The sequence below is a fragment of the Myzus persicae genome, unplaced genomic scaffold, assembly GCF_001856785.1.
Source record: "Myzus persicae strain clone G006 unplaced genomic scaffold, MPER_G0061.0, whole genome shotgun sequence".
Lineage (NCBI taxonomy): Eukaryota > Metazoa > Arthropoda > Insecta > Hemiptera > Aphididae > Myzus > Myzus persicae.
Window position 1 is genome coordinate 174689 of NW_019103996.1, and position 25212 is coordinate 199900.

The window sequence follows — 25212 nt, forward strand, 5'->3', positions numbered from 1 at the left end:
CTGTGAATTATATAATAATTTTTTACTTATTATTCACTTGCAGTTGGTTACCCTGATGAGTTTCAGTGGTCCTGAAGCTGAGGTATTTTTGAAGCACTAGTGAACGTACACAGTTGATATGGTTCCTTTCACAATACTGTTCTTTATATATGTTATATCATTCATTTTTATAGGGTGGTATATTTGTGAAATGTATAATATCATGTGTTATTGGTATAGTATTGTGTATATTAAATGATTAAAATTATTGTATTACAGCATGCTTTGGTTTACCAAACCTTGTGTGATAATATTATGTTTTAAGACTTAATCTTCTAATGTAAATGATTTCTTTAATTTCTTTAAGTAAATTATATTTTATAATTTAAATTTTAAATCATTTGTTTTTTAATGATTTACTATAAAGGAATGTGCATTTAGCTGCTAACTTAAGTGAAAAATAATATTTTATAAAGGGTAATTTTATTTATACTAGATCTCTTGGTTAATATTTTTTTTAGTTGACGCAGCTTGTTGTGGTACTTTTTTCTACTCTGTTGTGTTTTATTGTTAATTTGTGGATTTAGTTAGAACAGTCTTAAGTTCTATACTTAATAGTAAATTATTTGGTATTATTTTGTTATCTTTTGAAAACTGTAGCTTGAAATCATAGTGGATTTACTTATAAAACTGGTATAACGTATAAATGCTAATGTCTAAGTTCAAAATCATGACGCTATGCATTGAGTAGAAAAGACTAAACTTTGTTATAGTACTGCTAATAGTAACTGACTATTTCAGGGGGGGGGGGTCAAATGTGAGGGTAAACATATCTCTCTTATAGTAAGTAAGCTTTGTCGAGAAAAGGTTTGCACAGCATTTGAAGATCTGAGCTCCCTTAAATGTGCAAAGTTGTTGGATTACTAAGGTTTTAAGTACTAGTGACCCGTCTTGAATCATTATTGTTAGGCGTTTTATACTTAGATTTCTCCTATAACAATTTTTGATATTTGTTGGAACTATCCTAGAATATTAATTAAAGAAACATTAAACTATTAGATACTTAAATAATTATCGTTTGATAATTTACAGTATGAATGGGAGGCACCTATCAAAGTTACTTCTAATTTTAAGCCATAAATACATAATTTTGTTCTAGTTCACGTGTTCCTAAAAATTGAAAGTTGAAATGGTGTAGCGTTCTCCAATTAAATGTTAATTAATTTTATCATGGTTCGGTTAGGAATCGTTTATGTTAATCAGGTACCTATAATACCGATACTAAAATATAATTTTACTATTTTATTGTAAAGTAATATTATTAAAAAGGTATGGTGGGGTGACTTAATAAATAGGAAATTAAATAATAAACTAATAAAGTATTTAAAGAAAAAATCTAATATTTTAGTGTATTATGTGCGGGTAATTTTTTTTAGGGCATATTTAACTGTATTTTTTGATGCATAACTCCATATTTTGTAATGCATATTTGATGATTTTTTAGTGCTTAAAAGTTCTTGCTCTATTCATTACATTAGTCATGTAACTTAGTCTTTCTTAACCAATGGCTTTTCTCGTAAATGTTTTGAGGCAACAACCCTCTCCTCCATCCACCAGTTAACACCTGTATGTACACACATACAGAAGCTGAAGGTATATGGTAATAAGATCGGTTATATAATTATATCCCAACAAAAACAGTCCTTCAACTACTTGTAAAAGCTTCGGTAAGAAAAAAAAATCTACCTAACCTATACATTATACTTTATGGAATACACATAAATGTTAATTTATTTCCGTCGATTTAATGAAAAATACCTATTATTATTAAAAATATCATCAATTTGTTTAAACTTTACCCACAATTGTATGAAGCGGAAATAACAATGGTAAGACCATGAACTATGGTGCAATGGGGGATCTAACGAAGACTGTGATCGTGTGATGGCGGGTAACAGGGATAGTTATTTTGGCGATTTGCTATTGTTAGTTGTTTTTAGTTTTTACATTATACCTAACATTATATTTTAAACTCACAAATAATTTTTCAAATATTGAAATGCTTCCAGGTATAATAATAAATCTTTTAAAGCAGTTTGTTTTCCGAGTAATAACTAATAGATAGGCAGAAAACTTAACTCTTAAGCCTGTAATTGGGAACAAAATTGTGATTTAATAATTAGTTATTGAGTGTATGACATATGAGTGTGTAAATTATAAAAAATATGTACTTATTGTATTTGTATATAAATTATATTGCATAAATTTTATTATACACATATAATTAGTCGCGTAGTAGTATTTGGTGTTTATTGACCAGTTTTGAAAAAAATTATAGCAATTTAGATATTGTTCTATGAGAAAAATAAATCTTTGTTAAGTAACATAATATTTTGTTGTATTTATGCATACAATTTTTCAATGTAAAATTGTAGGCCCCTCTATTAAAAATAGCTGTTTATTTCGATGGTCTTTTTAGTATATTAGTATTTAATAGTGATACATAACGATGTATTTTCAGTTATTGATATCGGTTCATTTAAGTCAATTCAAGCTAAAAAATATTATCATTAATAATTTTCATATTATTACGTTAACTGGAATTATCTTTTCCTTTTAAATATAATGTTTAAAAAAGTAGTTGATTGACCCTTTCTGGTGATATCCGATTTTGTTATTTTGGCCAGCTCCATTAAACAATTGTTCTCAAGGAACATTTATTGTTATTACACTTAAATATTTTATTTCCATCTGTGAAACTACTGTATATATATTCTCATTGTATTTCCACCATGATAATGGATATTGATTATGAACTTATTTTATTTGTAATATTTTTAAATGTATTTAGTTTATTTTCTTCGTCTTCGTCACCGTCAGCAATAAGAGATCTTATATTTTTTACAGATGGTTCAACTTTTTTTCTTCATCAGAATTTATTTCTGTTATTGGAATCCCTTTGTATTCTTTAAATTCATTTTCTAATTGTTCCCAGACTGAAGTTTTTGGTCCTCCGATAAAAATTTAAGTTCGTGGTATCTAGGATCAAGAACGAAAGATTTTGACAGTATAATGCTCATCTGATCTTTTCTTTTCTTTTCTTCAAATCGTTTGTCTCGGTCGTTATCGCAAGGTCCGCGGCGTCTCTATCGGCCTGTGGACCAATTGCGCCTAAAACCAAATTTGTATTTTAGGGTCAATATACCAATTGCACTGCATATAGTTTTGGGTCAGAGTACCTAACAATTGAGTTTCTTATATTTTACGGTTAGTGTAACAATTGCGCTCCTTATATTTTACTGTCAATATACCAATTGCGCTTGTATTCAAATTTGCCTGATATTTATTGATCATTGATTAGTAGCTAAAGTGACTGGTTTTTATATATTTTATAACAGTATCGGGAATTTTATGAAACATTATTATTATCACGCGCATATTTTTATCACGGAAGTATGCATTTGAATGATGTACGAAAACAAGTTTTCATTATCATCGGATATATTTTATCGGCCTAATTGTTTCGTTGCACACAATATACAATATAGTATATAGGTACAATATATAGCAGAAAAGAATTTTTAAAAATTGTGTGTTATTATTATTATAAAAATTGACGATCAAAATTGTTACTGATTATTAGTGTACCTATTAATTTATTTTTATATTATTTATATTTATAGTTACATTTTTTTGACGTTCTAATTTGTGACCGGTTAGTATATTTATTAATTTATTTGTATTATATATTTTTTTAAATTATCATGTTATTATTATGCCTCGTGGTGACTAAATGAATTATTTTAATATTTAATGTAATTGCCCTGTTATACTTATGATTATATTCTCCTTTCCTTGTAGTGAACAAATTTATTATTGAACAAATATATTATTCTGTAAACTAACCAAATTATATTATTCTAAATTATAATGCCATGTTCAAATTATTATTTAAAAAAATTTTATTATTATTGAAGCATGCAAAATACAAACATCATAATTACCTTAAACTCAAAATTAAACATTGTAAAACGGTATAATGCATCTCACAATATATTATGCATTAATACTTGCAAAAAATCGGTTAATATGTAATAAAAACCAAAAATATGTACATATATATATATATATATATATATTTAATCAAATAATGAGTGTTCCTAAGGTAATGTAAAATGTATAGAGCGCAATTGGTCTATCGACCCTAAAATTTTTAGAGCGCAATTGGTATATTGACCCTTAAATGTTTAGGGCGCAATTGGTATATCGACATTAAAACGTTTAGAGCACAATTGGTATATGAAAAGGTAATTTTAAGCGCAATTGGTAAACTCCCCTCTATCGGCGACCGCGTGATCGCAACCGAGAACCGGTCTGGTCGCTACCAACGGCGGACGAGGCAAGCAAGCTTTTGCTTGACCATCGTCACCGTGACACTAATGATACCCTGTGTTCATATTGTGTATGTCAATAAAATATTGTGATATATCAACAACGTGTTGTCTTTTACATTCATCAAAACCGTACCAACACTTATAGTGGAGCAGTCGAAAAAGGAGTAAGGTAAGTGCTAAATTTTAATAAAAAATAATTTTACCTAAATTAAAGTAAATTAGCACACATCAGGTTAAAATAACCTACAATAGGTGCCCTGATCATACCGGTTCCAAATTGTTTGATTCTAAATTTAAAAAATTAAAAACTAAGGGCTTGTCCAATCTAAGGTGGAACATTTTGCGAAATTTACGAAATTTTAGTGAAATTCTTACAGAGCTTAACGTGGTTTAGGCTATTTATTGATTGGAAAGTATAGTTCAGCCAACGATATCCCGAACTGCGTTAATCTCATATCTAGTGTACTTTAATTACGTAGATAATAGTAATTAGAATTTAATAGTCACAATGGACAGTAAATACATTAGTGAATTAAATATAGTTGAGATTAACCAGGAGTTATATAAGCGTGGCATTTGGGGTCCAAGGTCAATAAATTCTAAATACTTGAGGAGTATATTCGAACCAAGAATTGTATGGACCTAGAATCATTACGGTTTGAGGTAACTGGCGAGTTGTCAGCCCAGGTACCGGAAGGGACAACATCGAGAGTTCAAATTGAAGAGGATGAGGTCAACTCTGAAAAAAGTTTGATAAATCAATTCATAAATAGGCTTTAGGGGTTGAATACAACGGTCGACAAGCAGCAACTGATAATCGCTACTCTCAGCGAGAACGTGGAATGCTTGGAACGATAGTTAATAGAAGAAAAGCTTAAATCGACCGAACAGGTGGAGCAAGCAAGTAGCTCATGCCGTGGGAATTTCCTCCAATCATCGGCCAGCGATATATCCAATTCTTATTTTCTTGTCGAATATTCTATTAAATTTGCCCGGACGAAAGTGTACATTTTAAGGACAAAACTCAAGGCGTGAATTTTGAAAGCCGATGGGCTAACATACGGAGCAGATTGACCAGGGAAAACCCGAGAAATCGAAGTCTTTCCGGAGTTTCCGGTAACCGGTTTGGAGTGACCGGTATAATGTCAGGAGTCTTCGGTGATCTGTCCGAAATGTCCGGCGAAGTGTCCGGCAGAAGTCATGGGGAAGCGTTATGGAGTAGTTTTTCAGGTGTAAAACGTGTGCATTTCCAGGACAGCCTGCTCATTTCCCAAAAAGTTGAATGTGGCCCGTGCGTTGATACCATAGTTTGCCGGGAAGTGGGAGGAAGACCCAGTGCTGTTTTTGTTCCAGGTCGAAGCAATACTGGAAGAAAATGGCATCCACGTGGCTAGATGGGTTACCGTGTTGGCACCTCAGTTGAAAGCACAGGTAGGAACATGGTGGGGTACTACGGGAGCGTCGGACTTTCCATGGCAAGAGTTCGAAGCTGAACTATCGGAAATGTACAACAGGGTCGAAATGTAGTCGAGTCTGCAATCAGAATTGTTGAGCACCGCTCAGATCAAGACTGAAACACTGGAGGGAGTATGTCCTACACTAGTACCAGTTGTATTGGAGGTTAAACCGGTGGTAATGACAGTGATTGCCGATTGGGCTCATTTAGAATTCATGCACGCATTCAGCGACTGAAATCGTTCAGCGAATTACGGGTGCTGGCATATGTTCTGGATGGTAGTAAGACCGAAATGTCGGATAAGGCGCGAGTGAGTACCGACGGACCACCAATATCGAAATGGTTGGATAAAAGAAAAGCTGATAGTGCTGGGAAATCCCATGTGCCGAATCCGAAGCAACGACCATCTTCGAGAGCAAGATGTAGGATTATGTGGTAGTCATGACCTTGGCAAGCTGCTTGTCTAAAAAGAAAGTCGGAGTCGGGAAACGACAAAACGACCGGAGGGATCACCGGGTCCCGGCCGGTCAGGAAATAACCAGCAAAAAAGTCACGAGTCGTCCGAAAGATGGTAAGCAACGGAGTTCAACTAGGGCAGTGAGTAACGTTCCGGTACAGGAACCACAAATTACAAGAACTGACCCGAAGAAAGAAACCTTCGGAGAGTTCGGACCGGAGACTCGGAAAAGGGGCCGAAAAAATCGGGCCAGAAGAGTTCTGTATCGGTACCCGGTAAGAACAGAAATAATCTGGAGGGAAACTTTAGTCACCCGAAGATAACCTCCGGAGTCGGGAGTTGTCCGGTGAAAATCGTCGAACCTCCGGAAAAACACCTAAGGAAACGCCAAAGCTACCCGAGAAAATCCAATGGAAATGACGTTCTGGTAAAGGGACCACAGTTCCTGACAATGGACCGGGCAAATGATTCAGTGACGGAAAAGTGGTCCGACAATCTGGATAACAAACCAGGAAAATCAATAAAGGCTGAAAATATTACGGACAAAACTGAAAATCTTACCGAGGTGAGTTATCTTTCCGAGGAAAATGTCGCGGACAGCGTTTAAAGTGATGCGGAACAAGATAAGTTAACACAGCAGTCGTTAATTTGTTCGGTCACATCGGAAGATTTTTCCGAGGAGTTTATTCCTGATCCACGGGAAAAGTGCAAGAGGAAAAACTCAGATACGGACTCAAAGTTTGAGTTACGACAACGTTTCCTGGATCTGCGGACCTGAACATTGGAGTCTCCGGCCATTCCAACGGTGTTAACGGAGAAAACGAAAGTAACGGATGTTCCGTTACCAGCCATAGAACAACAGTTTGCACTCGGGGCAGTAGGCGCTACTGGACTTCCAAGTGACGAGGACATACGTCAAACCGTGGGTGGCAAAGAGGTTTGGCCACAGTTTTTCCGAAGAACCGGAGATTTTCCGGATGGTGGATGATCGAACTCGGATAATTACAGAGTTTTCTGAATTTTGAGCCCGAATAGTGGATCTAGAGGTAAGCTTCAGGGCCGCAGTCTTAGACAATCTCATCGGAGATTTCTGCCATGATTTCCTCGTGGAGCAACAACTCGCTCGGGACTAAAGTTGCAAGATGTCCGAGAGTGGCAACAGGACGACCCGAAAATACGGGAGATAGTTGCTAAACTCTCCGGAGACGGGGCAAGGTTTGGTCGTCTCCGGAAGTTGAACGTCATCCGGGACAAAGTGTTACACCGCCACCCTCGATCCATTGGGCATGGTGAAGAGAGGGTGGTCGTCCCGGCGGACAAGGCCCAGATTCTGCTACAAAGGTTTCACAACCACGCAGTAGCGAACCACTCAGTGTAGAAGGAAACGTACTGAAGTATAAAGAGGCGTTTCTTTTGGGCTTTTAGTTGAGAAGCAGTAACTACGTGTGGGCATGCCACGTCTGTGCGTGTGTAAAACCACTGAATCGCAAACCAGAAGATCGGATGTGCACCCAGGTCCAACGGCAATAGTGGGAGATGCTAAGCATCGGTCTTATGGGTCCATACCCACGGATACAGCGGGTTAAGACAACGATTCTGGTGGTAACTGATTGTTACAGTCGTTGGGTAGAGGCTTACACCGTAGGAAAGGTGACTACCAAATCGATTGTGGACACATCCGAACGGGAGTTGTTACCACGATTCGGATACCTGAGGGCATTATTGCCTGATAATGGCCCTCAGTTCATGTCCAAGGCAATGAGAGATGCACAAATGAGGTGGGGAGTGGAAGGATGGACAACTTCAATAACCACCCATGTGCCAACCCGGTAGAAAGGCGAAATCAAGAGTTAAAGAAAAGGTTACGAACCTTACTCATCTATGGGATATCTACACCTGTCATACGTTGTTTTAGATGGCAGAAAGAACAAACCTCCCACCACCCAACCGCAACAACCGTCCATCTCATGGCATGATTGCCATACACGTGGAAATGCTCCGAGCCATGGCCGCACAGTTGTTGCGGGAAGCCAAGAGGCTGTCGAGCGACGGTGAGGATGAAACAGTCGGCGGTTGGTCGGCTGAACGCGTGGCCACCGCATCATTTGGGCGGATACGCGCAAGCCCCACTGTGTGGGCTCTGTTCGAGTGAGGGTTCACCGAGGGCCGTAGGTCCACGTGGGCGAACACTCCTCAGTCAGAAATCGCCAGGACTCGGGCAGGAGCTCCTGGGCAGGTACCACCGCGGCGAGCGGCCCCAGTGTACCAGCGCTATGATCTGCGAGACAGACGCGGACGGTTCCAGCAGAGCAGCCTGCCCAGCAGCCCGACCCGCAGCCAGCCCGGCGGCCCGACCAGTACCCAGGCCATGGGGGTTTGACCGGGGGGGGGGGGAGGGTGTCACGGTCGTGATCGCAACTTCCGCCGCGTTTCTATCGGCGTTCGCGAGATCGCGACCGAGAACCGGTGTGGCTGCTGCCGATGGCGTGAGCCAGCGGCCCGGCCAACGGTGGACAAGGCAAGCAGCTTTTGCCTGACCGTCGTCCCCTTGACACTAACGTTACCCTGTGTTCATAATGTGTGTGTCAATAAAAGATTGTGATATATCAACGACGTGTTTTCTTTTACATTCATCAAAACCGTACCAACACCTGTACGTTTAAGATGGTAAATTTTATCGTCTTTACAAAAATTTGACTCATTTTATTTTTCTTGCACGCAATTCAACGGTTGATGCAGTTACATATATTCAATTCCCAATGTTTCAGTAGCTGCTTGAAACGGTCCTGAACTATCCACTAAATCGTTCATATTTTTAAATTCATCAGACGTTATAAACTATCCTACAAACTTATCTGTTTTTCAATTACTGGATATTACGCAATTAATTGAAATTCTGTGTCGTAAAATACTTTTGACTATCAAAAATATAGAATTCCATCGAGTTATACAGTTTTGGGTAAGCCTATTTTTATCTTTCATACATTTTTCTTGATCCTTATCAAATTCATGTCGTACTGACGAACTTCAGTTAAAATGACCAACAGTTGCTCTTAACTTGTTTGTCAATCAACTTCATAATTTTGAAGCCAAGCGTTCACAGATATAATTTAATAGAATGTGCGTTACATCCAATTACATTTTCCTGGTCTACATCATACTAGCCGCATTGTCACTGACAATAGCACACACTCAATGTGGAATTTGAAAATTTCGTATAATAGATTTTAAATTATTGGTAATATTTTAAGAAGGATGTGATTCCTCCTTTAACTGTTTCCAAAATTCTATTTCGTAATTTCCCACAATCCAAAGTAACTATATTTTTTGCCACAGAAGTCACAAATCTACAGTTAAACCCACAATAGGTATATCTTTCAAAACCATTTTTAAAATCCCCCTTTCAGCTATCGTCTGGTAAATTTGTCTTATTACAGTCATTCTGTATGGGACAATATATTCTGGCATAGCTATATGCATGAACTCACGAAATCCTTCACTTTCTATAATAGTAATTGGTTTTAAGTTTTTAATGACAAATGTCATCAAACCTTTAGTTTGATGTCTGCTACGACTCCCCGTTACAAAAAATATCGATGTACATACTTAAAAATAATTTTAAATATCACTCGATGAATTATATTTTTTTTGATAAACTGCACTGTTGCAAATGTGATTTTAAATTAGTCGTATTAACACTGTACGCAATATCAGACTTACACTCCCTGCAGTAAACTTGTTTCTTATTTAACTCTGTACCATTACTATCTATATGAAAGCCAAAATGTTTTCATATATCACTACGACCTACAGGTAATGGTACTATTTTAGAACAACTCATGATTATTACCTAATTAATTGTAAATATCAGAGAACGACGATGTACCAACTCGACTTAAACGACGGAAAAAAAGAGACTAATAGTAAAAATCCAACTGTCACAGCCATATATACGTTTATTGTAGCGGCCTTATAGCATTTCTTATCTTAAGTGTTTAATTGTTTTTTACTTTTTGGACATTGATTTACTGTCAAAACTTATATAAATAGAATATAGTGATTTCAAGTATTAGAGTGAAATCACCTATTATCAAACTTTAAGTTAAGAACACCGTGTCCTCTACGTTGGTTATTATATGTATTTTATTTAAGTTATGAGCTTGTAAATTATTTAAGTTTAAAAATGCTTATACAAATATTTAATATTAAGGTAGACATTTTTTTTGTATTTCATCATTGTTTTAATGTGCTAATGTTTTCAGAAAATAAACTAGAGAAAGTTTCAGGTTTAAAATTTTGAGTATGTTTTAAGTATTGTCAAAATAGTTAGGCTTTGATTCTCCATAAGGTATTTAAGTAATTGGATTTTAAATTCGAGTGTAGAACCTGTGGTGATTAGATTTCGTTTGTTCAATTCAGTTGTTAGTTTTAGTTTAAGTAAGTCATTGACATATTTTCATGTGAGTACCTAAACTTAAATATAGTGTAAGTATAGTGTAGTGTAGTGTTTGCCTTAGCTATCGAGTTGCCACCGCTGCGAGTAGTATATTTTATACCTACTTATGCAATTAGTTTCTAAGACAACTGTACTTCAAGTTTTGTTATTTAATTATTACAGCTTACTATAATAATATTAAAATAGAAAATTAATATTCATCAGTCCTAAAATACAAAATAAAATGAAATCCTCAAAGAAAAAAGCAAAAGAAACGGCGAGAATAGTACAATCTGATGATCCGGTTAAACCAGACGATCAGTTAATTCTAAGTCAAGAAGTAAAATAAAATATTTAAATGTTTATATAGCTATTAATTAATAGGAAATTCTATAATAACTTATAAAATAGTTATTTTATTTAACTCTATAGTTTGACCAGTTTAAAGATATATTAAGCTACAACATTGAGTCAAACATGCAAATAACGAAATTGTAATTTTTCAAAAAAATAATTCTCTACTTTTCGATAGAAAAAAAAGATAAATCAAAAATAAATGCTACCTATTTCGTGGTCGATAGTTTACAATATATAAACAATTCTTAGTATCGTGTCACATGCCAAAATATTTGGTTGAACAAAACTTAGATTAAATGCTATCAAAATATCTACCCACCTAACAGAGTAATTTTCCCAAAACTATTTTATTCAGACTTGTTATCCGTAGAATTATTAAGTTGTATAACAATAAAATAATACAGATATGTGTCGCAGGACTTAGATGAAGTTTATGGCAATGGTCTTTTTGTTAAAGAACCACCCACACCTCATGCTAAAGTAATTTATAGCAATAAACAAAGGACGTTTTTACCAAAGAAAGAAATAACTAATTCTATAAAACTTTTTGAGTTGAAAACTACATTATATCATATTGAATCATCGAATGCCATTATGCAAATTGAAAATGAACTGTGCAGTAAGACAGTGAATAAACTTATGAATATATTAATTATTTTAATACTGCCAATTTTTATTTTACAGGAAAACCGGAAAATATAGGTACGGATGATGAAACAATTGATGAAAATATTATGGAAGAAGGAGAAGAAGAAGCATTGGTTGACCCGTTAGGGTTAGATTTAGACATTGAAGATTTACAGTCTGCTGAAGAAAATGTTAATGAAGCGTTCATGGATGAAAACATGGAGATGGGAGAGGAAGGTGAAGTTGAGAGTTTATCGACGGACCTCAAGCATGAACCCGATGAAGAAATAGAATCAAGCGTAGAAAAAAAAGTATCCGAAGAATCCTTTTTAAGCTTGCCGGTTACAAAATTATGTACTGTAGTGAAACTTAAAAACAAATTCAACTTTTTTGACAGAGTATCACAAACTAAAAAAATTCTTATGAGGGTAAGACTAGACAATATTATATATTTTATAAGTATAATACAAGTGTCTACTATATTATTTACAATGCCTCATTCTTGAAATCTATAGAATAAAGATACTCAAACCCCCGTAACTAAAAAGTTTGATTTTGCTGCGTTTGTGTCACTTTCTGATATATATGACACTTACGAAGTTGACTATGCAATACAAAAGGAAGAAAAAGACAGAGAAATGAGAGAGAAAATGGCTGCACATATGGGAAAGAAGAAAGCTAAGCCTCGTAAAAAAATACACATTGAACAAGACGATATGAAATATGAATTGTTGAAGGTTTCTAAGATTCTTGAAAAAATCATCAGCTTAAATGCTACGGATGCCATAGCACAAGGTAAAAGAAGAAATTCTATTTTTTATAAACCTTATTGTATATTGACTATAATATTAATTTCATATATATTAAATTGTTCATTTATGACTAGATTTTCGATATTATGAAGACCCGTCAGATCAATTCAGGGACAGAGGAGAAGGGACCTTAATGTTAATGTGGACAATGATATATGAAAAAGAAAAAAAATTGATTGTTACTGATATAACCTGGAGTCCTGATTATTTTGACATGTTTGCAATAACGTTGAGCATTCGTAAGTAACAACGTTTGAACTTAGTAAAATTAACTGAGGAAATAAACCTCATCTTAATTCAAATTACTTTTACACACTGTCTTGACCCGAAATCGTACCCATTGACTTATATAGTAACTTGTAGAACAGGTATAAATGTATTTCTGAATTTTTGACAAGTTTGGTCAATATTTTCACTGTATTTTTCTGATAGCAAAATTGGTTAACCTTTAAGTGTTAAAAATAAGTAATTATTATCTGTGGTGAGAATTAGAAGTTTCGATTAGAGATCTATGACTCTATGCCTCTATGATACACACCATTATACCCACTCAATGGTTATTAATGATTTAAATTAGGTAGATATGATAGTAGGTACCTAACAACTTGTGAATATGAGTTTGTAAGGTTTCCACATTTGTTTTTTATGCAGGCAACTTAAATTAATGATAATTGAAAATAGTAAAAAATACGGAGAAATTATAATAAATTTATAAATTTATGTATAAATACATTTTTACTCAGTTCATAAGACTAAAAAACATTAAATGAGTTAAAAGTTAATACCATTATTAAATAATAAGAGTGAAGTAAATGTGTTGCACTGTAACAATTTCATTATAAAATATATACATATTATTAAGTACAATTAGAAGGTAAGTTAATACAAAACCAGTAATAGATACACGAAGTTTAAAAATTAAAATTTACTTATTAATTACTAGTATTGAATCCCTTGGCAAATAAAAATTCCGGTGGATAAAGTTTAAAAATAGCCACATTAATTTTTTTAAATAGCGTAACAGTTATGACACTGCAATGAAACAGTAGGTATAGGTACATAATTTAAAAAAATAATTTATTCACCTACTTCATAATTGTTAAGTTAGACCTGTTTTCATTATTTGTCTAAATTTCTAATTCTAAACCAACGAACCATTTAATTTCTATTTTAGTACGGAATAGTAGTTGAAAATTCTAAACCAATCATTAGATACCTACAAAGTACAATTTATTAATATGTTTTCAAATGATTATACTTAGAAGTATAGCAATATTTTATTTAATTATTCAGGCATTTAGCTCAAGTACATTTCAAACTAAAAAGTAGGTACCTACTATATTACTTATTATGTCTACCTGCTTATGGATAATGCCGTATCACTTATATAAGTGATACCGACACACTCTCAGTGGCGTAACTATACGATTTTAGAGGCATACAATTTCCGGGGGTCCCTAAATTTTTTTAAATAAACAACTTCACTAATTTATGTTGAAAAATAAATATTTAAAATTATAATGTAAAGTAATTTAATTGGTTCAAAAAATAAGTAACAAAACATGTATAGGACATTTCTCCAAATCTTCTTAATTATTTTCAGTTTTGAAAACGATCGTTCCGCACTAGCAGTGGTCACCGGGAGAATCAAACGTTATAAAAGCTATGCCGACTTCGGAGAAATTTTAAGGCAACAACTATTTGTTTATTTATAAAATAGTTTATAACCTGTTTCCTAATTCAAAATATGTAATCACTAAACGTGGTTCACTAGTTTTATGTTAAATTACAAAATATTAATGTTGACTCAGCAATTGTCCTCACTGGCCTATATTATTTGCTAGGTTGCTTACTTGCTAAAAGGTATTAGAATAATATAAAAGGAAAACAGAAATCAAAATTTGCTTTTGTTTACAAATTGAGTAATATATATTAAAATAAAAATGTCAAACAAGTATTGGCCGCTAGCGAGGGACCGCAGGCGGGAGGTTTTGCGGAGCCCGGGGCAGATTTTTTCATGGGACCAAGAAACCTTTTTTTGTGGCACGTCCTAGTACTTAGGTACTTGTAAGAGTTTTTTAAATATTTATTGAAATAAAATATGTACAATTTAAATGTTTAGGTACACTAAGTACACTAAATACAAGTGTTACACAACAATTTAAAAAAAAATTAAAGATTTTAACATAAAAATTGTTTTTCATGTCACCGCCGGGATTATAATTTAATTTTCATTATAAGTATTCCAATTATTACATTAAAAACCCACAAGCCACCCCTGCAGACGGGACTTGTATTTTGAATTCGAAAAACCACATTATAGGCTTGAAAATCATCAAATGCCATGAAAAGCTCGGTACGACTAAAATCGCCTTTCCACCGGCACTAATCGCCGCTCTAAGTTTTCACGGAGAAAATACTAAGTAATTAATAATGCTGAAGAGTATGTTTGAACGCCCAAATCTTGGGAATGACTAGACCGATTTTAATGAAATGTATATCTATGGATTCCCTGAAACTCGGGGAGTATCGTAAGCTTAAATTTAAACACACATAAGTTGGTATAGGGTGGTTTGCTCACGAAGATCGAATCATTTTTGTTTACATATAGGGTTACGATTACCAGGATGTCATTGGTTACTGAAATAAAAATTGAGAAAAAAATTGGTAGACTAACGAATTTCTTTTTTTACTAAAATAAAATAAAACAATATTTTGTTTGTCATAAAAATGTACAACAACATGCAGTATACCTATACCTACTTATGTTTGTAGTTTGTAGTTTGTAGTTTGTAGACTCAACACGTTTCGACTGATGTTGATAAAAGTTTCAGTTATTGTTTATACATATAGGACATAGGTACAGTGAAAGTTTAGAGAGTAGTTTGAACCTGCATTTTCTAAAATATACCAAGTGTATAATAATCCAACTCACCATAGACCAATCTTGCCAATCTCATTCGAATTAGTTAACAAAGCGAAGTATGGATAGGTATACCAATACCTATTTGCCGTGAGCCGAAGTACACTACAACTACGGAGATACACTGATTTAGCAGTTGTTTTTAGTGCAGTATTTTATGTCTGTATTTTTCCTTAGTTGGGATGTACAGCTAATATTTATTATAATAAAATGAAAAGTCTTTTACAGGAGCTATAGGGATATCATATAAAAATTTTAAGAGTTTGGGATTGATAGTTGAGATAAAATAAAACTTATGTTTAATAATTATTTTTAAGATATAAGGTATACCAAAAAATAATGCATTCAAATGAAGTGTATGTGCTTTTATGTAGGTACCTATTTAATTTTGGTGTTTTTATAACATTTTAATTGGATTGTATGGAGTACCTATATACCTATCTATTTAAATATAAATATCAACTCTATGAGAAACAAAAAAATTCTATGACTAATATTTAGTTTGACAAGTCATCAACTTTGTTTTAATCAAACAGTAATGTTTAAGACTGTCGAACTATGTCTGTACCTATAATCATAATATTATAGTAGCTGTGTGATCAGTATTTTACAGTTAGATTTTGTCATAGTTGCATCCTTCTAGAGTACCTAACTATTAAAAATGATCAAATATAGTCGTTAAATATGCTAGATAATAACAAGGTTAAATACAATATTATAAACATTTACCTAAGATGAGTGTTCGTAGTTATAAATATTAATTTGTGTTGCAATTTATGATTCATATAGCACAGAGTGAACTAACATTTACCGAAAGTCCAGACATTGGTTACGTGTGCTTGTGGGTTTTGAAGAATTCGTCGTACCCAGATTATGTAGCTCATACACAATCCGGTGCCATGTGTTTGAGTTTTCATCATGATTTCGGTTACATTCTTGCCGTTGGACTGCGTGATGGCAATTTAGCCGTATACAACGTGAGTTTACTGAAAAACGAACCGCAATACTCGACACACTCAGCTGGTTCCAAGCTCATGGCTAGTATAATGCAGGTACACAAAATAGGTTTTTATAAATAACTTTTGGTTTATTACATATGCTATACACTAGATACAATCGACAAGTATATTAAACTTAAATGTTAACCAGGTAGTTTGGTGCAAGAACTTGCCTACCGGTGAGATGAACTTCTTCTCTGTGTCTGAGGATGGATCAGTCTGCCAATGGATACTGATGCAAAATGAATTGATGAAAGTTGTCAGAATGTCTCTAGTCATAGATATGTATCCAGAAATCGAGCTTGGTGGTATCAAACAAACGTACTACGGTAACATAATGCATACCCTCACGTATAATGGTATTTTTTGTCTTTAAAATACATTACATTTATTTACAGCTAGGGGTACGACGATTGCATTTAATCCAACAGAACCAGAAATATACTTAATCGGTACGGTTGAAGGTTATATATTTAAATGCAATACGGAATGGAGTTGTTATGTTCAGAGATTTAAAGCTCACGAAATGCCTATAAACAGAATCGATTTCAATAAATTCGATTCAAATATATACCTTACGTGTAGTGAAGATTTCGTAATTAAATTGTGGGAAGACAAATCAGAGTGAGTTTAATTAATTAATTTTATTCTCAAATTCGATAGTGGTCAACATACCTCATACCTCATTATTTTGCCCTCATTTCGTGGAAACGTAGTTAGCGATAACACAAGTTTTTTGGTTTACTACTAGGTAGGTAACGATTTTACTAACCAATTTTTATAATGTGTTTGGTAATATTACGATATAATTAATAAATAACTTTGGATTGTTAATATAAAATTGATTTGGTATACTACATATGTATGTATTTTTATTTGTTGGTTATCTTATTATTGACTAAAATATCAAATATTGTCTTAAATCGTAATATGAATAAATATTCAACGGTTCCGCATTCAATAGTGTTTTGAGCCTGACTTGTGACGGACAACAGTTATACGTGAACGCACGTATGATACTCGGGTAATGTTCTTACTTCTATGTGTTCATGAATAACGATTTATCTATATTTGTATAATGAACTGGGTACCAGTTTTAATTTTTAAGCAGGGGCGGCTTCCATGTTTGGGGGGGGTTGACATCATTTTCAGAAAACTTTCGATATAATATGTTTTTTTGTAACTTTGTTTTTAACAGAGTATAATTTTTTTAGAAATAAGAGCTTAAGATTGGGCCGTGGAAGTCCCCTATGGAGCTGTCCTTGTGTTTTTGTATCTTTATTTAGATAAGTAATTCATTGATGAAATTCTAAAATATAATTGATATTATTTAGGCATATACCATTATACATTTATCTTGACAAAATAAACTAGGATAAATAACTATAAAAAATATTAATTTTTTTGTTAAGTTGGCTAAAAATTCAAACATCTCTACTGTACATAACAGTTATATATATTTATCTTTTTAGATATTAAAATTTGTTTGTTTTTTTTCAAATACCTAGGTATTGTATTTAATCTTTGTTATCTTCGTAACCGTTTGATTTTCTAATAATTACAGTGTTCCGTTGATAATCTTCGACCTGCAGACGGGTTTGACAGACGTGCGTTGGTCACCATTCTCTAGTTCAGTATTTGGTGTCATCACTGTGGACTGTCGGGTACTCTTTTATGATTTGGACGTGAGCACTAAAAATTGCGTTTGTGAACAACTCATACACCCTACAGAGAAATATCGACTAGTTCGATTAGCTTTTGATAGACGAGTACCCCTGATTGTGGTTGGAAGTTCGAGGTAATACTAGATGTCATAGAATTACATACATTTATTCTTTAAGAACTGTAACAACATGTGACCTTCTTGTACGTTTTTTTTACAGGGGCACTATTGTTACATATAAATTGTCACCAACTCTTCGTGCAATTATGAAATCTCCAAAGAAAGGAGTTCAGATACCTACAGAAACATTGGAGTTGGAAAAATTGCATACAGTGTTGAATTCTGTTAGGGAATAAACCTTTTAATCTTTGTTCGGATTTTTTATGATAATCATTTTGTCTATTCAATTAAATATGTAGGCCAAAATAGGTCACTGATCTAGGCATAACTCAATGACAATATTTGCACAAAAACGTTTTATGGCCTTACGACTGTTATTAAAATAAATCTTGTTTTCATAAACTTCATACAATTCTTGAAAGTTTAATTATTTCAGTAAGGTGTCCATACTTTGTCTTGATAATTTATTAAAAAAATATATTCAAATTATTTACATTTCCAATTAATAAAACTATTTTCTTGTCATAATATTTCTTATTAATTATTTATGTAACTTATATATTTTCTTTTAATGCCTACACGTTAACCATGCATATATAAATTATGAGTTTTTTTTGGATTGGATTTAGCCCTCCCCCCAGCCATTTAGTTGCGCTAATATTCTGTATTCAAATGACTAAAATAAAATCTGTTTCCTAGAAATTAACATTATATAAGATTATATATTTATTAGTTATAACATATTTACTTGAAGAATTTGATCAATTTATCAGTTGTTTAATATAATTTTTTAATCGACTTAAATAATTTAAGTTAGATACCGATGTATATTAAGATCTGCAAAATCCAACAATATCATTCCCGAAAAAACACACTATTTTTAAAAGATATGAAAAATAACAATATTAATATAACTCAAATTATATTTAAAAAAAATGTCAACCCTCTTTGTACTAGTTCGTACCAAATCAATATATAGCACTTATCACTCTATTTAGTTTCAATCAATAAAAATATATTATTAAATTATTAAACAACTTAGTTGTATCTATTTATTTGGAATTTTAATATTAAGTAGGTAATTTTATTCACGAGATTAATAACTTAATTAATTTAAATTAAATTAAAATATTTATTTTTGTAGTTCATAAGTAAAAACCGGATTTATATTCTCTTAAAATACCTGAAATATGATGCTAAAATATTGAAAAACAGTCAATATATGCGGTTAATATGCATGTTTTGCACCCCTCCGAAATATCTGGAACAAAAAATATATTACCTGTCCTACAAATGCGTATTACAAACAAAAAAATTCAAAAGTTCAACACCTTTTCGATTAATATCGTAAAGAAATATATTTCCTAGGAATGCGCAGTGGTGCATGTAGAGGGGAGCGAAGAGGGTGAATGCCCACTGAGGCAAAATTTAAACAGTCTTAGGGGCGTTTTAGGAGGCAGTTTTATTGAGTGTTTTAATTTTTAAAACTGTTAAATAGTAAGATACACATTTGGACCATGATAAAACCATTTAGAATGTGTAATTAAAATTTTGCATTTTTTTGCATTGTTTATGTTAAATGCATTTTATAGCATTTAAGTTCATTTTTTCAAATATTACGTTCATTTTGTGTATTTAAACTAATTTTTGTATATTTTACGTTTTTTTAATATGGGTTTTATAGGCAATATCGATTATTACCTATAGTACCCTTAAAAAAATAGTCCCTTTGAACTCATATCGACAACATACCATAATATTGTGGCTGTCATACCCGTTTTCGATAGAATTATTAACACCCATCGCAAAATCCGGAAAATTATATTTTTAGTGTAATATCAAAAATGAATAAATAGTAATTAATAATAATATTTATTTTAAAATTTTAAAATTTTTTTTGCTCATCTAAGTACATTTTTCATTTTTTTCAGTGTATTTTTGTGTATTTTTTTGGTCAATAAAATCCTATCTCTAATAATAAATAATAATATGTGTAGTCCATTTATTGGCGATTCTCGTAGACGACGCGGTGGCAGCGATAAGTGGTAACTAGCCTACAGTTAGGTACTTTTTGTATCATTTTTATCCATGCACTAGGAGCCTTACACTTTTACAGTACATGAGTACGGTGTATGTATCTATTGTAACTTTTGACTCTTGGTAAGCGAGAGAGAATTTCCCAATTTAAAGCAATGTGCTGAGTCAGCATATTCCTGCTTTCTATCGGCATATCTATGTAAATCGGTATTTTCGTATTTACTTCAAACCAAAAGTAAGTACCGATCACGTTTGACTGATATGCATTCTGAAGATAACTCTGGGATTATCTTTGTCATCATACACCTGAGATTTTGGGAAATCATCAAATCAAATACCTACTAGCACAAACACCTCATTGAATGATTAAATAAACATAATAATAGTAGCAGTATGGTTATAGAAAAGTAAAAAGTAATAATTTGTAGTAAAATATATTAAAATACGTGTTGTGTAAAACTGTGAAATTAAACATTATTAAACTTATTTATATTGCAAATAAAAAGCAATAAAAGAAGTGTGCTACACGCATGTACGTAATATAATATATTTTTTTATTTATTGACAACTTTTTTTTTTTGGTTGATCGAGACATCCTAGAAAAACGCAAAGGTCGATTTTAAGTCTATTAAAGTTAGGCATCCCCATGAGCGGATCCAGAATAATTTACCAAAGGGCGGGGTAATTAAAATGTATTCAACACATACTATTCAATATTCATACTTAATTACATAATTTTTAATATCACCATTCTTTTGGGTAGTTGGTACGTTATTATCGTTATAACGGAACATAAAGCTGAATATAACTATAGTATTTCTCAAAAGTCATAATGTAATAAATTTGAATATAAGCTCAAGGGGGGTCTTAATCCTATTAGCCCCCCACCCCTTTGGATCCGAAACTGGCCACCCTGAACTAGAATAAGGTACAAGTCGTTGTCACCACCACTACCATGCACTGCTCAAATAGCGATTGCAACCGACTTGCGGCTAGCTGGTCCGGTTACCTGGAAGGGTAAATATAGGCGGCGTATACAACATAATATTATACATTCAACATTGTAAAATTATTGAAAAAAATAGTGTTTCGGTCTCTACACTGTCACGAGTCACGACCGCAGAGTTGGAAAATAATAAATTAAACACCACCATAAAAAAAAATGGGTACCCACCCTTGACAATAGTAACCTAACCCAACCTACTTCGATCGGAATTCGGAACATGTTTCGTCCGGTCAAAGATGTGTATAATTTCGAACACAAACCACTCCATTCTGCACCGCTGACAAAGGTGACTATGTCAATAATAATAATAATAAACATTGAAATGAAATAATACGTATACAAATAAATATAATATATAAATAAATATATTATATATGTATAAATACGTTTATGTTCAGTGGTCGTAGTTCATAATGATGGAATTTTGAATTACAGACGGTCGACAGACGAAAACCACACATTTTATCGGTTCATTCAATGTATTAGTCCATACGCGTTTCGTCTGCGTCAATAATTATTATAGAGCGGGAAGTTTGGTCTTCTGGTATTTTAAATTATCGGTCTAAATTTAAATCAACCTTTTTTTTGTTTTTTATTAGAAGTGTACTGTACCAACCCCTTCATGATTTTCATTTTTTTTTTTTTTTTTGAAACTGACTTGTATTTAATTTCTTAAAACAATGGTGTAATAATCATTTTCCGGAGACTTATTTTATACGCTATAGCCATTTTAAATATGTGGTTATATCGTAAATACATACATCACATATTCATGTGTTATAGCAATGGGTGCTAGAAATGTTGTCATTGCGTGCGACCTATAACATACAGGGATAACGTTTAAGTATAACAAATAGTCGCTCCTTACATCTGTCGGCTCTGGTTTTGAAACTTAAGGACCTTAGCTTAGCCACAATCCCTTCCCCCTACTGGTGTAAATGATCAAACAGGGGGAGGCATACTTACCTTTCTGTCTTCGTGTGAACTTCATCAATTTAATAACAATTTAGTGGCTTTTAGAGGAAATTAATTTGAAACAGCTACAACTTCTAAAATAATAGTTTCGGGAAAATGAAGCATCGTGTTTTAAACATAAAAAACAATGAAAGTCGGAAGGAGATGGTAAAATGAATTTTAGCCTACAATTATCATTATATCAAATTTTTTAAATCTTTCAAAAAAATATAAAATGTGAGTATAAATATGAAATTTAAATAAATTTAAATATAATTATTACCAGTTAAATTTAAATTATATAAAAATATTATATATTTTAAATAGAGATACACGTATTATAAGTAGAAGGTATAGGAACCTATATTTTATATTTGTAGTTTGATAAAAATAATTTAGATAGGGTATTGACATTTTAAGCTTAAAATAAATAGTGCCTGGATTTAAATATCAAAATATAAATAATCATGTAAATGTATTCATATTTATATAGCTTAATTATATTATTATTTAAATTTGACTATTTTAAAATACAAGGTGGTTCTACTGGTTCTAAAGGTCCTATGGCTAAAATAACATCTTATTACACTCGGGGGCCAAATGTGATGTTTGAAATGTCCTGTCTTAATAATTGACAAGGACAAAACGTCCATTTGCTTTTTGTAGTGATGGTTTAAATTTTAAGAAATACCATACGAAATATCTACGACTATATGTCTATATGATACTAAAAATTACAAATAAATAACCATCTAACTAGTGACGTACCCGGGGGGGAGGTTTCAGCCCTCCTCCCATGGCCACGTAATGGTATACATCGTATGTAATAAAAGGCAAAGTACAAACCATGATATTTCTGAAAACGGTTTAGAAGAAACATTTAGCGTATTTTCAATTATTCGTAGAGGTTATTTCTTTAACGGGATATAGCAACAACGACCTTGTACAAGGAAACGGATGTCAAATTCTAAATTACTTTGTTTAGCTCCCCCATTGTAAATTCTATGTACCTACACCACAGTGGCTGTATCTAACAATACAATTACAATAAGAATCTTTGAATAAGCGATATACTTTTCGATCTTTCTGTCTAACGCATGACAAATAAAATGTTAAGGTGGGTTTCCACTGGACCGTTCACGTGTACGTGTAATTATCATTCTGCTCTGTGATTGGACGGTTACTACGGTATTCTTTTGGTTTACCAAAATGTTTACCCGTGTTTACCACACGGTATACCATGTTACCATGAAGTTGGATCTAGTTCAACTTTTTCCGTTCGAACGGTGTACTAGAGGTGATAGCAGAAATCATAGATTTAAAAATATAAAATAAATTAAAAATATTCTTTGATCTTTCTATTATACAAGTTCTAAGTACTAGTAAGTTCGAACCGTACTAAAGTGACAAAGTTTATTGTCACTATGGAGCCCGGCAAAGTTATAGTAAGTTAATATAGCTATTTATGTTTAATCTGTTAAAAACTATATAATAAATGTCTGATTTTAGGGAATGCTCTGCAAGGGTTNGCAAATAATTAAAATGAACGACAAAAATCATATTTGCTCGTTTGATAAGTTATAAAATAACTACATATTATATCAGCTTTAATTCAGATTGAGTTCAGATATTAGTGTATAGGCTGTTTTTGACATTTTAATTTTAAAGCTAGAAAACTATGTTAATAAATTGTTAATTATTACTTAATACAATTTTAAGATTTTCCAAACTCGTTTTTAAACTAAAATATAATAAAAAGCTCCTGAGTTTCTATGATTAATAATCTTACTTTTAAAAAAGTATAATAGCTAAATTCAATGAGTACCTATTAATATAGTATTAATATAATATAGTATTAATATAGTATAATGTAGCAATGTAGCATAGGTGTGCACTCAGGTGTCAAGTTGTTCAGTGTTAGGTACCTATTGGTTTTTTTTTTAAAACTATTTAATTATTTTCATTAATGTTTTTAATTTGTGGTTCACACTTTAGTGTATAAATCAACTAAAATATCTATAGTATTAACTTCACATTTTCCAGTTATTTAAAAAAATAATACATGAAGTTAAAATTTAAAATCATGTGTATACATAGGTATCTTAAACAATACATACAACTAATTGATTAAATGACTAATTAAATCATTACAAGCTACAGTTAGTGTGTTATATTTTGAAGGAATAGGAAAGTTCATTTTTGGTCAAAGTATTTAGTTATTTTAAACAAAATGCAATTTCCACTTTAAATGTGATCTAACCAGCCACACAGGTGGTAATTAATAATGTAAATAATTAGTTTTTACAGTTATAAATACTTATGTATAATATAAACATGATTTTAACTTAGCAAATTAGTTTTAAAATCGACTGTAAAAAGCTAACTTATGATTATGGATTTTTAACTAACTACTTATATAATAATAATAATAATAATAGTTTGTCTTTATTATATTTTACAAAATTTAATAATAATACAATTATATGTTTTCATAACGTGTTAATTTTCTTTTAACTCAAGCTCAACGCCCAGTATTAAAGTACATAAAACCTAAAGGTAAGATGACGATAATTTGAAAACATATTGTTGCAAAATTGTTTTTGGTATTATTACAGATAATAATCATTTTAAATATATAATTGTACCTAATTTTAGCTCAACAAACACCAATTTCAAGAAATATATTTGAGTCTTTTGCTGAGGATTTTTTAAGTGACGCTGAAGAAGAAGAATCTGCAGCTAAAATAGTTAAAAAGTCCGTAGAAACACAAATCAGAGAACCTGAACCTGATGATGACGATGATTCAGAAGCGATGTCAAAATTAATAAATGTGATTCGCGAACGTCATCCATTGTGGGACCATAGGCTTCCGTTATCAGCTCGATTCGAACCTATAAAAAAATCATTATGGAACGAAATATATGTGGAATTCAATGGTATGATTGTTTGATTATTTAAAATGTATGTTTAAACCATAAAAATATTTTTAATTA

At 32.3% G+C, this 25212-nt stretch overlaps 2 protein-coding genes across 2 annotated transcripts; both read left to right on the forward strand.

Annotated features, from left to right (window-relative positions):
- The first annotated feature begins 10706 nt into the window (after positions 1 to 10706).
- LOC111037412 (dynein intermediate chain 2, ciliary-like) lies at positions 10707 to 18642 on the forward strand. Its single transcript, XM_022319974.1, has 10 exons — positions 10707 to 11061; positions 11496 to 11697; positions 11763 to 12133; positions 12221 to 12500; positions 12592 to 12756; positions 16230 to 16492; positions 16590 to 16767; positions 16837 to 17062; positions 18003 to 18236; positions 18322 to 18642. The coding sequence occupies exons 1-10, from the start codon at positions 10966 to 10968 to the stop codon at positions 18455 to 18457; spliced, it is 2151 nt and encodes a 716-aa protein (XP_022175666.1). The 5' UTR covers positions 10707 to 10965; the 3' UTR covers positions 18458 to 18642.
- Positions 18643 to 23642: 5000 nt separating this feature from the next.
- On the forward strand, positions 23643 to 25155 carry LOC111037413 (the record flags this gene model as incomplete). Its single annotated transcript, XM_022319975.1, has 4 exons — positions 23643 to 23663; positions 23728 to 23790; positions 24738 to 24774; positions 24868 to 25155. Coding segments are annotated over exons 1-4 (409 nt in total), but the record flags the coding sequence as incomplete, so codon positions are not given.
- Between the last annotated feature and the right edge of the window lie 57 nt (positions 25156 to 25212).

Coding starts and splice junctions, on each gene's coding strand:
- LOC111037412 (XM_022319974.1), top strand. CDS start 10,966: ATGAAATCCTCAAAGAAAAAAGCAAAAGAAACGGCGAGAATAGTACAA. Junction 11,698..11,762: donor AATTGAAAATGAACTGTGCA/GTAAGACAGTGA, acceptor TTTATTTTACAG/GAAAACCGGAAAATATAGGT. Junction 12,134..12,220: donor CTAAAAAAATTCTTATGAGG/GTAAGACTAGAC, acceptor TGAAATCTATAG/AATAAAGATACTCAAACCCC.